The sequence below is a fragment of the Coffea arabica genome, chromosome 8e (genome assembly GCF_036785885.1).
Source record: "Coffea arabica cultivar ET-39 chromosome 8e, Coffea Arabica ET-39 HiFi, whole genome shotgun sequence".
In the NCBI taxonomy this organism is placed as follows: Eukaryota; Viridiplantae; Streptophyta; class Magnoliopsida; order Gentianales; family Rubiaceae; genus Coffea; species Coffea arabica.
In genome coordinates this window covers 103,292-118,412 of record NC_092324.1, presented here as the reverse complement: position 1 = coordinate 118,412, position 15,121 = coordinate 103,292, and the positions used below count along the sequence as shown (strand labels likewise).

Here is a 15,121-nt window from a genome sequence, read left to right as displayed (position 1 = left end):
CTTTCTTTCTTGTGAAAGTCTTGCATCAGTTTTGAATCAGTACAAGTAAAAGTCATAATGAACCCTTGGGACGTAACATGCGAAAGTTTCTTCCTTGTTATTCTTGAACTCGCGATCGTTCTAGTTTATTAAACTTTGTAAGTATTTATAATTTCTTCAGCTTTTGGGAGGACGTCATAAACCTTATTTGCTATCTCTCAGTTCATTTTGGTATTACTAAATTCGAACTGCTGTATTAAACAACATGATGTGAAGTTGCCATGAATGTTGAATCTACTAATCAAATGCTGTATGTGAAGTTTTTTTTCTAAGATGAATGCTATACCTAGCCGGTCATGAAAAGCTGAATTATGCTGCTGAATCTTTGAACCTTCATTTTCTTGCGGAGTCAAAGCTGAATATGTCTACGACGCAGCAAATATCTCAAGTAGGACATTCATGACAACATGATTAATTAAGAGAAAGGTAAGGAAAAATTAATTAAACAAGTTAGGTATGGACGTCTTCATCCTAAATATGTAATTCAATGTATGAAGCACATTTCAATGATCCTTAATCAAGTAAAATATAGAGTATTATTTCGTAATCAACTGAACTTGAGATATTTCATTTTGGAGATGCCCATTTTTTGTCATTCAGCTTCTGTTTGACATCTGTCTCGGCCGCTTCTGCACTTGATGCATCCCGACGGGTTCCCATTCAACTCTCTCCCCAACCCTCCGCCTCCTGTTCCAGAGCCCTCGTCCTCTTAACTGTTGCCACTTTGGCCGGCGACCAGCTAGCCGGTTCAGGGCAACGGCGATCTCTCATTTGAGCCGTCATTCTTAGCAACTCTTATCTCTTCTTCGTAGAGCAGGTCATTTCCTTCCATAACGGACCTACTTATAAACTGGGTGTGATGTGAATTTGTGAATCCTACCTACTTAGTACTTATAATTCCCACCTAAACCAAGATTTATCCAGAAACCACAATCTCAACTAATACCGGATTGCGTTGCCAAGCCTAATGGGTCGATATGGTCTATCCATACACAAACACTATGTCCAATGACAACGAGTTTGTTTGTTTGTTTGGGTACCTATTTTTTTTTTCTAACTATTATTTTTATTGTATTATAAACACGTTTTTTCAATTTTTTTAAAAAAATATTTTTAACTACTTTTTTATTTTCTTTACATCACATCACAAGTGCTATAGTATTTATTTTAAATAATATTTAAAATAGTACAATAATTATTATCTTGATCTTTATATGTAGAACAAGTGCTATAGCGTTATATTTTTTGAAATATAAGATTAATTAAAAAAAGTAAATAAATACAAAGGAAGGTAGATAAAATTAAATAGAAAAAATATAAATGTAGAAAAGAGTAATAATTGTTAGTATGTGTATATACATAATATATTAATTGAACAATAGGTGTGTTAACGAGTGTTTGAGTACCCATTAAAAAAATCCTAAGTGTTATTTTAATGAAATTTATTTTACTTTTTCAAATATTCATTGAGGCTACATAGGGCGTTTTCAACATAAGACGTACAAGAATAATTAAGCATTATAAATTTCATTAACATATATATATATATATCCATTTAATAAGTATGAGGCTCTATTTAGCACTTGAGTTAGGATGGAAGTATCCCAAATTAGTTTCAAGTTATTAATTCAGGAATTTGTTACTGTCAAATCTTAATTAGTGTTTAAGGTAAATTTGGCAAGAATTATTAAGCAGTATAAATTCTTTGATTAACAGAATATCTAATCCATTTAATAACTGCCACATAAGGGAACTAAAGAACACATCATCACTTCACATCAGAGGACCAATGATGAGAAAACCCGTATTGCTTTAACCTATAAGAAAATGCTTTAACCAATTGGAAAACGTAGACGACGCAGTGTTACGTACGTGCGTAACTTCCATGGTTTCCAGACAACAACAATCTCCACATATATCTCTACAATAATAAAGTCCGAGTACATAGATTGAATGGTATAAATCTTTTCTGTCACTTTCTGTACTTTTACCGAACAATTCAAAGGGGGATGGATGGTCAGCATGGGATGATTCGATCAAGATCAAAGGTCAAGGTAATTTACAATCTTTAGTTCAATCTATTGAATTTATGCAAGTGAATTATGTTCTCAAGTTCTCAGTTTTCCTTTTCTTTTTGCGTACTCAAATTTTTGTCATTTTCTTGCTAAGTGAAGTGATTAATGAATGTTTCTTCCCTACAAAGCCCAAGCAAACAGGCTAGCCTAAAAAATTCTTAAATTCATGGGAGTGACGTTCCTCTCCTAATTTATCAACTTTTCCAATTGTTTTTACATACTCAAATATTGCCATTTTTCTCGCCAAGTAAACTGTTGATGATGTTGAGAACTAATTATGATTTTTATACTAAAATTTTGTCATTTACTTGCTAAGTAAAGTACCAAAAATGTTACAAACTAACTATGATCTTTAAACACACATTGAGTGTGGCATCATTACCGGTCAATATACTTAATAAAAAGAGAAAGGTAGGGTTGGTGTAAATTTTTCCGTGTCACTTTACGTTATTCTTAAACTATCATTGATAGTTTACCTACTTCCAACTAACTAATATGTATTTCTTATTATTTTGTTTTTCAACTTATTTAATAAACCTTAATTTTCATTAACAACTATCGATTATTATGCTTATGAATTACTGCTAAATAATTATTTGTTTATATGTTTTCTTTTAGTGAACTTTCTACATATTTACTATTAGAACATAAAACTAATTCTCTTGAAAATGATTTCAAATATACTCAAGAATTCGGCACGAATTTATTTTATTAGTTGCACGCACATTCGTGCATGCCTTGAAAATTTTATGTAAAATTAACTCACAAAAAAGTGTTTCTGAATTACACACACATCGCATATGCCTTAAGCACAAGTATATAAGGAGAGAATATTGGATTAGGTGTAAATGTTTTTTGTCATTTTTTGGATTTCTTATTTCATCCTCGCGATCACTAAATCATACCTTATGGTGTTTACCCATAATCGCCCATAAATATATTGTAACCACTAAATTAATTAAAATTCCATTCAAAAAACTTTTAAAAGATCAAAGTTTGCACGCATACCGAGCATACCCTTATCATTAGTCATTAGCACATATAATACGTGAGTGAGTGTTGGTGTTAAAAGGTACGTCATCTTATTTTACATTTATTGTTAATGGTAAAAATAGACACAATGTAGCTGCAATTAAAAACTTAATACCACATTTTTCTCTTCCGACATTGATACGGTCGCGTTGATTTTATTTTTTCATACTTATCTAAACCTCCGTATTTTTGTCTAATGGTATTTAAAACATTTCAAAACTACAGTACATCTACTAAACTACAGTACATATATAGATATACTAATGCATTTCTCCTTTCATCATTGATAAATAAATAGTCATAATACACGTGTAAGAAAAATTGAAAGGAGAAAGAAGTGGTTGTAGACTTCCACCCATATCATATGAAGGAAGGATAGTTGGATTCTCCGAAGGATTTTTTTTGGGTTTGTAGTATTCTTCTAACATTTTCATTGTGATCCTGGTTAGCTCTGAATAATTTGTTTATTTTTTTTTATAAATTTTTTTCCTGACAATCAATAAAATATTAGTCACCTTCTTATTCCTAGTGAGGGATTCACTCGTACGTTTATTAAACCTTCCATCTTTTGTGCATTTATTTTTTTATCCTTTCGCGTTTTCATGTTTTTTTAGTGCATCATATACATACATACATACATACATATGTTTTTTCAAAGTCCACAGGACTCCACATCTGTACACGTCGAGGGTGCGCGGATCACTAAGTATACATAAACCCGCAATTTCCATCGTCACATTTCACAAAAGCAAATCCAACCAATCTCCCAAACCTCACTCCAGACCCAGAGTCATTATAGCTGGAATTCTCAAAATGCCGCATCCCGGCCACCGCTCTTTTTCCCTTCCTTCGTGCTTCAGTACCACCGCCGCCTCCGCCCCCAAGACGGTCCTTTCCGCCAATCCTGATCTCACCACCTCCCTCTATCAAACTCAACAAGGCCTCTTTGGCCTCACCTGGTCCAAAGGCCCATTCGGCACTCGTTCCCTCCACATCTACCTCCTCCTCGACTACCACCACCTTTCTTTTCCACCGTCCCCTTCCTTCCACCTTCAATTCAATCCGCGCTTTACCTTCTGGAAGAAACGAGGATCCAAAACACTTGTTGGTCTTCCAAATACTAGCTCTACTACTGCTCGGGTGTTCTGGGATCTTTCCCGGGCCAAATTCGGATCGAGACCCGACCCCGCATCCGGTTATTACGTCGCAATTTTGATCGGGGGAGAAATGACGCTCCTTGTTGGGGAAGAGCTGCTACCGCTATGCCAACTCCCAAGGAGCATCGCCAGCGGCGGAGGAGGAGCTAGGCCAACTCCTAAGGAGACGGCGGCTGCCGAGATCAGAAACCAAGTAATGGTTTTGAGAAGAGAGCACGTTTATGGCAACAAGAAAAGATTATATTACACCACCAGAGCTAATATTGGAGGGGGCGAACAAGAAATAGATGTATCGATTGATTACAGGGCTATCGGGGGTGAAGGTGGCCCCACGCTGTGCTTTAGCATCGCCGACAAAAGGGTTCTGCAGGTGAAGCATCTGAAGTGGAAGTTCAGAGGAAACGAAAGGGTTGAAGGTGACGATGGGATCCCCCCTGTTCAGGTGTCTTGGGACGTGTACAACTGGTTATTCGTCCAAGACGACGATCATGAGCTTACGAATGGCTATGCTCTGTTCATGTTCAAATTTGAGAGAAAACCGGGAGGTTTAATTACGGAGGAGGAGGAGGAGGAGGATGCTCATCATCATCATGACTATTCCTACTACGACTTCCTCACCAACAGCGGCAATTTGAAGAAGAATGAGGTGGAGAAAAATAAGACGTTGCAACAAGACTGCGGGGGTCTAAATTTAATTGGGTTTGAGACGAAGAAGAAGAAGAAGACGACGACGACGATGATGATGAAAAAGGGGTTCAAGATGAGATCGGGAAGGAGCTGGTCTTCGTCGTCTCTGTCCTCTGTCTCCTCCTCCTCGAATTCTACTTCTTCCGTGATGGAATGGGCGAGCGTGGAAGAGAATGAGCTCAAGGGGGGTCCTTGTGGCTTTTCGCTTGTGGTCTATGCTTGGAATTAGTAATTGGAAAAAAAGAGGTCGGTCTTCATCACCTCAGCTTTTAATGTTGGGTAATTACTACTACTGCTGCTGCTGCTGCTAGGCTAGGCTAGGCGCTAGCTAATTCATTTGTTCTTTCACTAACCAATCATTTATTTACTAATCCCAGCCCAACCCAATGGAGTATATATCGGATCATAGTTGTTGTGTTGTAGTAATTAATGGTAGAGTATTACAGAAAAACACACATGACGCATACATACATACATACATACATAGCTAGACCCAAACAAGTACTAATGTACTAATGTACTAGTTACTCGCTACTCAACAGCTCGTGTCTAAATTAATATGTTTTTGGAATATCATTAAACTCTGTCCGTGATGTGATCCGCAGTCAATTTCTGCACTTTTTGTATTTTATGGGGCAACTCCGGCAGGGAAAAGAGAAGCTGTTGTCGTAAATGCTTGGTTCTTTGTTCGTTGATTCTGCGTTTCTTTCTTTTTTTTTTTCTTCCTTTTAAAATTAGCGATGGTAGCAGCTAATTTAATTTGCTGCTACTAAAAGACACGATAATCTAATTTACTTGCATGTTTCAATTCATGGATGATGATAAGATCCCACTTTCCCGCCCCGTTTGGATTGTCATTTTCTACTGGAAAATTGCGTCATTTTTCGTGATCACATCTTCCTATTACTTTTTTCCCTCACATACATTAAATCGATACAGTAATTTTTTCATGAAAAATCATGAAAAATGGAATTCAAACTACTATATATGTTGTGGCCTCCGTCCACCGTGTCCGAGGATGGTGGTGGCCGGATTTTTATTTTTATGAATGCAATAGATCAAACCTGACACGATGGTCTCTCAGCAACAGGACATGGGCCGGAATGGTTTTTGTACGACTGTTTCAGAATGATGCATAACGCACGAAGTTGTAATTCGTTAATGAACAACATATGCTACTATTTATTAAGTTCTGCACACTATTAAGTTAGTATATCGTCAAAATGAAGTGTTGATATCTCAGTCACCTTTACATTATTGTCAGTTGGTCACTTTTTATGTGCCAAAAAAAGGATAAAGAAACACTTTTTACACTTTTGTGTAACAAACCAACGACATAAATGCTAATGCAGTACAGGCATTTGGCTGTTTGGACTTGAGAGCTCTTTTTGAGGGAAGAAGAAGAAGACAATAATACTAGCTGTATGGGGTGATTTAGTTGTGAGGAGCATCGGCTTAGTCTGGCATGAGCTGTTTGGATTGAGGGTTGAAATGGTCGACGGTATTGGGTACGAGATTCCTAACCTCCCGACAACTCATCCAACTGGACATGTGACCGTGGGTCTGGTTTTAGGATTAGGTTGAGACTCTGTCCGTGATTAATTGAAGGAAATGTGCGTATTAGGTTGGTTTTCATTTTCAAATTAGGTGTTGCTTTCTGGAATATATCATCATTAGCAGCAGAACTTTAATCTTTTTAGTTTGACCGTCCCGTCTCTGTAACTGTAACAAATACTTCTACTACCCAAAAAGCACAAAATCTACATCCCTCGTTCCTTCCTACTACTTCCTGTTTTGGGACTCCCCACCTGAGATTGTCCCTACTTTCAAACTTCGATTAATGTAAATTGTGTGTACTGACATGAACAACTTTAGTAGAAAAGCTTCAAAGACTAGCCACCTGCTCATCCTCATGTCGTATCTGTTAAAGCATCTACGGTGTTGGCACCAACGTGTTGATAGTAAGTGCTAATAATTAAAATCTAGCGTCTAGCTAACTATTTTTCTTTGTAATCTTTCAAGTTTTATAGTCACAAAATGTTGGAAATGCAAAGAAAAAAACCAACCTACACAAATTAAATAATAACTAACTTTGTTAAACTTGCTCACCTTTTCCTTACAAACAAACACCACTCAATCTCATTTGAGGGAGCTTTTTGATCAATGCACTTTCTCTTTTGTCTATAGACATGGAAATGTATGCGGTCATAGGCCAGCACCACATGGAAACCCAAGGATTAGACTCCTCTCTATTGCATTGAAGAGAATTTCTCCCCTCTACATTCGAATAAAATTAATTTAAAATTATTTTCAAAAATTAATACTATTCATAATATATTTCATTACTTATATTAATTATACATAAAATTTCATGAAAAATTGACTAAGTTTTGCCATCTAATTAATCCAAAATTTGTTAAAATTTTAATTTATTTTTCACTGTTCAAATGTTTCATGTAAATTGAATGTCAAAATATTCACAAAAGAATATTATTTTTTTTGCATGTTGATCTAGAGATTAAAAGAAAAATAATGACACGATTAAAATTTAGCTTTGAATACCAGTTAGTCACAAATGTATCTAATTACTAGCAAAAATTAAAAAAATGTATATTAATTTTACATATATGGATTCTTATTCATGAATTTTGTCGCGTATAAACTGCATTTAATTTACATATAAATATTCATATATTATCTTACACATGTTGTTCTTCAAAAAATGTGAGCAAGCATTGAATTTTCATTGTACATAGAATTATACCAATTTGCAGTTTGAAAAATATAATAATCTTCCATTTCCACTTTGAAAATTTGATCTTCCTAACTTAAGTGTTATAAGACTCCATAGCAAAATCTTTAAGTTATAAAACCAAAATCTTTGATTAGGATTAGTGCAATAAAATCGTTTAGATATCTCTTCCAAGAAATAAAGAGCAAACAAAAGAGTGAAAGAAAGAAAGAGGGCAGCTAGTGCAGTGAATTTGTATGGCCTTTCGTTTCACTTTTGCTACAAAATTCATGTTCCCAAATACATCCCATTTGCTGGCCCTTTTTTTTTTTGCCGCCTGTCCCCAGCCATGCCCAGTCAGCACGGCATGGCTGGGGACAGGCTAATTTAAAAAAAAAAAATTGTGAGCCGCTGACCTACTGACATTTTTGCAGAGTTTCTGACAATTCGTTCTGCGGCTGTGCTCAATCAGCACGGCAGGTATAGAATGAGAAATGGTGTGTGTCAGAGATACATTTGTGCGATGTTTTTTTTTTAACATATATTCTAAGCAATTAGCCTATAAACCCGCCACTAATAGTAGTATCTATTTGTTATCTTCTTCTCTACTTTTCTTGTTACTGTACTGTCAGCCCCTCTTGTTTTATCTTTGTTCTAGTTTGCATATATTAAAGATTCGAAATTGCCAAAATAATAACTTGAGAGAGCGGATGAAAATTTTATAGTCAAATTAGATGGAGATGAAAAAGATAGCTGTGATAGAGATAGAGGGGAAGAGAGAATGAAATTGATAGGTGATGGCTAGAAGAAGAGCAGAAATGAATGAAGGTTGTGCTAGTATGTTTGCCATTCACTAGGATATAAAAATTTTCCATTTGGATTTCATTTTTTTAAAAATTTGCAATAGTTGGTCATAGTTTGCCATAGAGATACATTTGCTTTTTTGTTTCTAAGCACAATTGGAGTTTGAGGGTTTGAAGAAATTTTTAAAAATTATTTTTTCCTTTTCATTGTATTTCGTTTTTTCTCTTTCCTTTCTTTCTTCTCTTTTTCTCTCTCCCCACACCTTTCTTCTCATTCCCTCACCACTATCATATCGTCACCACATTGGCTGGTCCACACCACCCATAGCGCTGGCCAACAACCTCCCCTCTTCTTTTTTTTTCTTTTCTCCCTCCCTCTTTTCCCTTCGTCCTCCTTCTTTCTTTCTCTGCACCTTCCATCCCCATTTCTCTTACCCCGCCACCCTCCCCCTAAATCACTGGTGGCAATCTCTATAGCGACCTCCTAATCAAGATTTAGGGAAGGGAAGGGTGGCAGGGAAGGAGGTAAGGAGGATGGCGAGGAGAGGAGGAAAGAAAGAGGAAGATAGAGAGAAGGGGGGATAAAAGAAGAAGGAAAAAAAGGACGGGAGGCTGTAGTAGCGGTGGTGGGAGAGAGTTGAGGTAGGGGTCGAAAAAGAAAAAAGGAAAGAAAGAAATTTTTTTGAATATATTGGGGTATATATTTTAAGAACTTTTGAGTGTTTTTTAGTAATTTCTGTAGTTAAAGTTGTTTAAAAAACTTGCAAGAAAAAAACTTCTCAGAAAATTGAGGTGCCAAGCCCTAATTTATGGAACACGCTAGCTAGAATGCGTCCTGGGGGCATACAAATTTTTTGAGTGAAAACTTAACGTGGGCTAGAGAGAGAGGGAGAGAGAGAGCTCAATTTTTTTTTTCAAAAAATACAAATAAGAAAGAATTTAATATTTTTATTATTTTAAAATTGCTTTACTTTTTTGTTTATCACCCAATTTCAATACTAATCCTGACGACATTAAAGTAATACGATATTATTAGATTTTCCCTTATTTTCTTTCTTTGCAAAATCTAGTTTCCTATCTCCTTCTCTTCTATCTCTTTTTCTTTCACTGGTATTAATAAGTGTGAAAAAAGTAATATAAAAAATCCTTTTATTTTTATATTTTTGGAACTCTTGAGGAAAAAAAATGAATGAATAACTGTTTCAACTTTTTTTATTTTTAATTATATATACAAAGAGTAAATACATTAAAAAAAAATTTGAACGTACTGGTTAAATTAACAATGGGATAAAATGTCCAGAAAATGTTATAAAATAAAGCGATTGTACCGCCATAATAACAACCGACAGTAATATTATAAATAAAAAGGTGTTTTTGTTTAAAATTTGTTAACATACTAAATTAAATTACCTATGAGAGTGAAGTGACTAAAAAAATAATATTAGCAGATAAATTAATAGTAGTGATATTATTTGGCTGGATAAAGTGATAATAACCCGCTTTGGCCTTTCTTTCTTCGGAAATATCAAACCCAAATTTCTCCGAGTATGCCGCAGCGTAGGCACCAGTACAGTTAATGAATGTAGGAGTCCCACGGATCACATTCAGCCCAAAAGCACGTAAAATGCAAGGAAAGACGCAAATCTCTAGTATACTTCTGCCGTACACGAGACCTTCACGCAAGGTGAGTAGTCAAAATGGAACCACAGTGGCCACCACCTAGTTGGTGAGGTGGGAGGCAAGAGATCAATAATTGTCTCCCAACAAAAATATCACATTTAAGTGACTTGTTTCCAAAAAAAATTTAGACAAATGTACTGTATATCCATCTTGTATATCCATCTGGTCCGGTGGTGATTCAATCCCATCTGATTTATTTCTGAGCCTCCTTAAATCCACCCCCCTTTCTTTTAGTGTAAGATAGATTAGGTTTATCGTTTCTGAAAAAGAAAAAGAGTAGTCAAAATGGTTCTAGCCAATTAAAAGTCCCTTGACCCGACGTTACGAGTCAAAATGGTTCTACCCATTTCCATTAAGGCCTGCACCAGTCTATGTCAAGAGCGTAAAATTTTACAGGTGGTATTGTATCCAATGCACCGCCAAGAAACTGACATGTACAACCTCGACCTAGTTACCACACAACCAGTAAGCAAAAAACAAAAGATGTGTAAAGTAACAGCCTACATTGCTGTCTACATTCAACTTGATAAATAACCCATGTCCATCTTAGATTAGGATAGTATAGTTAAAAAGTGACGATAAACAAAAAAAAAAAAAAAAAAAAAAAACGTCCACAATCAAAACAATGCATAATATTCCAAACAAAATCCAAATGTAAACTTTGTAATATGCCGATAATGATACTAACCCAACAACCAATAAAGCACTCGTATGAACTGTAAGAAATCACACTGATAGACAAAAAAAACTGCCTATTTAACACGAAACTGAAAACACTTTACAGAAACAGAAACACCGCAAACATCTAAGTAGCAGTTGTTTCCACTATGATTTCAAACTGATTTTTCAGAGTCTAAAAGACTCTGCATGAATATCAACAATTTAATAGGGGAACCATAAATCATGTAAACAGAAAGCATCGCAAAGAGCCTCATAACTCATGGAGGTGAATGGGTCAGTGAGGAGATGGAGGACCTGGAGGGTGATGACTTCTTTGTCTACCACTTCTGGCAGATTTTGAAGGACAGGATGACAACAGAGTTGGATTAGAAGGAGATATAAACCGACTAGAATGGCTTCGTAGCTTTTTCTTCTCATACACCCTGTCTTCTGCTCTGACATGTCGGACCTTTGTCTCATTCAAGCCAGCTGGAAGAACACAGTTACACAGAAAACCTACAAGATTATCAGCAGACGAATAAATTCAAACTAGTCACAAGATTACATGTTTGTCATGATGCAACTCATCCTACTTTGACACTTTTTATAGATCAACATTGACACCACAATTGACAAGTAGATTAGAAAAATCAAATGGTCACATCCAACCAGTTCCACATCTATACAAGGATTTCCATTTTTAAAATTTCTCATATTACAACTGGGTTCAATGAGACGGCCTAAAAACATCAGCAATCTTACACTCACAGGACCAATAAATCATGAAGTTTAGGTGCATCACAAGCAGTTGTATTTCATTGGCCACAATAACATCTTCAACACTCTGGTTCAGTAGGAAGAGACACAAAATATAAATTAAAGGAACCCCCAATCAAGTTTCCCTTCTCTTCTAAAGCACAACTCCAAGGGCAAAAGAGCAACCAACATCCCAAAAAAACAAAAAAAGAAGATCAGTGTCCTCATAGCCACTGCCTTAGTGGCGTCAAGTGTGGGTTTAATCTTCAAGAGCTAATTATTTTAAAAATGACTTCATCATGATCAGAAAGAAAAAGACTCTGATAATAGAATTAACGTGGATAGTTGATAAAATTGGAAATCAGCAAATAAAGTTGCTTTGTCACTTGTTGAAAGAAATCTTCAGCACCGAAAAGAATAAGCAGTCCAAGTAGACCAAAGTAAATGAACAAAAAGATTGATAGATAGCTATTGCCAGGAGACAAAACACGGGGATCTATTCACAAGTTCAAGAACTTGTGCAAACAACTAGATGCTGAGCAAGCTATTACCAAGTCGTGCTAGCCGATTAACCCAGCTAGGAATTGGTTTCCTCGTTAAGCGCAAGCACACATCATTACAGAAATGATTGCAGTTTTTGGTAATGAGATTGTATGTGTTGCCAGAATACTCCTCTGCTAGTTTCTCCATGAATGCACGGACTTCTTTAGGACCCAAATCTGTTCTACCAATCAAGATCGATTTTCTGAAAGTGAACCCTGGGCACTGTTTGGGTTCTACTTCAAATACCCCAGTTGTTGAATGTTCATGTGCACCAAATGCATATTCCACCCCATGAACTGCAACAAAGAAAAAACTGAGGAATGTATCAAAAAAATATTAAAAAAAACACAGAAAATCAAACAGTCGAGGGAAATTCATCCCAAAAGAAAAATATTGGCTTCAAGTAGCATAACAGATCAAAAGAAGAAGCGACAGGAAGTCATCGGAAACAGAACCTCCTATTGCATGTTACCAGAAATTTACTTAATTTAATTCGAATTTTCCACCAGAAATGTATGTATATCATCTTCCTCTTTTTCCAGAAATGTATGGTACCCACCGGTTTTGTACGGGAGTAGAAATTTGAAAATTTTGAGTGACGTTTTAGATTGCTGGAAAAAGAAAATATAGATTTGAGTTACTTGTCTTTCTTTCTTGACATGTTGTGAGAATTGCTATTAGTGGCAAATTCGCTGAATGTTATTGTCAGCAGCTAAAACTCAATGGAAGGTTGGGGTTAAAAATCCACTAGCACTAGGACTTGTGTTTGGTAAAATTTCAAGAAAACAAACGCTGCCTTTTTTCAGTGACACCAAGTAGATAGCAAGCAATGCTAATTGTAAGACAGCCAGCCCATTCGCAACTTTGCTTATAATGACAAGGGATAAAAAGGAAGCAGTTTTAGATGGAATACGAAGCGTAAGACGAAGCAACCAAATAATTCCGCAACAAAATTTTAGGTTAGTTTACATGTTGAAACATCACAAGAAGGCACCAACTTTTTCCCCTCTTGAATCGGTTCGTAGTTTGAGTAATTTAAGCAAATCAAACAAAAAACAAAACTGAAAAAAAGAACCCAAAATGCAAAACAAATAGTAGTAGTAGTAGAAGTGGAAGAAAAGAGCAAAAGGGGAGAAGAAGAAAGGTAAGTGTTAGATCCGTTATCCAGATAAAAAAAAAAAAAGGAAGGAGAGATAAAGGGGGGAACCTTGAACACCGGAGTGGTAGACGCCGAGGCCGAGCCAGTAAGCGTAGCCATTCATAGCGGTGAGATCGTATACATTGAGGTAAACGGGGGCTGTAGTAGCACCCTTCTTCCTCTTCTTCCCTGATAACACTATCATGCTACACAACATTCTTCTTCTAATTCTGATGAGACACCGGTCGCTTCCTCTCCGTCTTTCTCTTCCCTTTTTTACCCTTTTCCCAATAATAAGATTGATCGCCAGGAAAATCAACCCCACTACCCAGTACTCCTCCCAGCAGCACCACCCCCCATCCCGGCCACCGCAAAACAAAAATGGTGGGTAGCAGCAGCCGTCGTCCTATTTCCTCTGAATGCTAGTACAACAACTATAGTAGGCAGCAGAAAGGAATGAATTACAGAAATAGGAATCCCTAGGAATTAGGAAAGTGGGAGCAGATTTATTGGGATTGTAAAAGAAGGAAGGGGTTGTAAATCTATAAGTGGGCCGGGAGTGGGAATGAAATTATGCAGTACAAGGAATTTTAAATAACTAATAAATAAATAAAGGGCAGGAGATATTATTAGACTTGAACTGGTTCGAACCAACCTCGATCAACCTTGGGTTTTGGACAGAGTGTTGTTTAAAATTTTATTTGGAATAATTAACGTGATACTTTTTGTGATGCAATGTACGTAAGATAAAAAAGTGATTGAAAATATAAAAAATTGATTAAAAAATATGTTTATGATATAAGTGAAAATATTATTTAGAAAAATGGGATATCCAAACAAATCCCTTATTTGTGTAGGTACCAATTCAAATCGAAACATAATATTAAGTTCGAAAATAGGTTCGAACCAAACTTGTTCAATTTTGTTTGTTTAGATATCAATTCAAACCCAAACATAATTTCAAGTTCGAAAATATTAATAAACCAATAACGATCTTCACGTACAAGGAATTTTAAATAATAAATAAATAAAGGAAGGAAGTATTACTCGACTCGAATCAGATTCATTCAAACTTATTTGTTTAGATATCAATCCAAATTCAAACATAATTTCAAGATTGAAAATATTAACAAACCAATCACGATTTTTACGTTATCCGACTCGACATGTTCAGGAACATATAAAACAAGTAAATTTCATAAGAATATATCTAATATTTCTTTCCTTAAATTCATTTCTTTCCTTCTCGTATATTGTTTATCTTATAAAATAACAAACATATAACATTCTTATCTCTTGAATAGGTATAATTAATTTTAATCATATCCGTAATTCGTCATAATAGATTTCTTGAATAAGTATAATTTACTTTAATCACATCCTAATTTATCATAATATATTTTTTGAATATTAGAGAGCAAAAATTAAGGAAAAATAACAAATTAGGGTGAAAAATTCTATATAATAATATATGAAATTTCAAACCAAACCAATCCAAATTTTGATTATATGTGCTTGACATCAGTACTAAGAAAAGTCAAGCCAAACTTCTGGTGAACATATATCACAAATTTCAATCCAAATTTGATCAATTTCTTTCAAAAAATTATCAAACACAAGTCAAGTTTAAACATTTCTTTTAATCTTCAAACTAATTATAAACATACTTCTATCCAACTCATTGAACCTTGTTTCTTTTTTTTTGCCGCAATGATAATATTCTTATAAACTAACCTATCATATTCTACAAGGAGCGGAAGCCTAAAGAGGTGTCCAACTCATTAAACCTTGTTTTTTTTTCTTTTTTTTTTGCCGCAATG

General features: G+C 35.4%; 2 protein-coding genes across 2 annotated transcripts; one reads left to right on the top strand and one right to left on the bottom strand.

Moving 5' to 3' along the window:
• The first annotated feature begins 3,959 nt into the window (after positions 1-3,959).
• On the top strand, positions 3,960-5,219 carry LOC113707027 (uncharacterized). The gene has a single exon (XM_027229182.1). It carries the CDS (start codon positions 3,960-3,962, stop codon positions 5,217-5,219), a length of 1,260 nt encoding a protein of 419 aa, XP_027084983.1.
• A 5,618-nt stretch (positions 5,220-10,837) lies between these two features.
• Positions 10,838-13,874, bottom strand: LOC140012993 (deSI-like protein At4g17486). The gene is made up of 3 exons (XM_072061839.1): positions 13,371-13,874; positions 12,172-12,459; positions 10,838-11,380 (listed from the first exon to the last, which is right to left on the bottom strand). The coding sequence occupies exons 1-3, from the start codon at positions 13,516-13,518 to the stop codon at positions 11,160-11,162; spliced, it is 657 nt and encodes a 218-aa protein (XP_071917940.1). The 5' UTR covers positions 13,519-13,874; the 3' UTR covers positions 10,838-11,159.
• Positions 13,875-15,121: the final 1,247 nt, after the last annotated feature.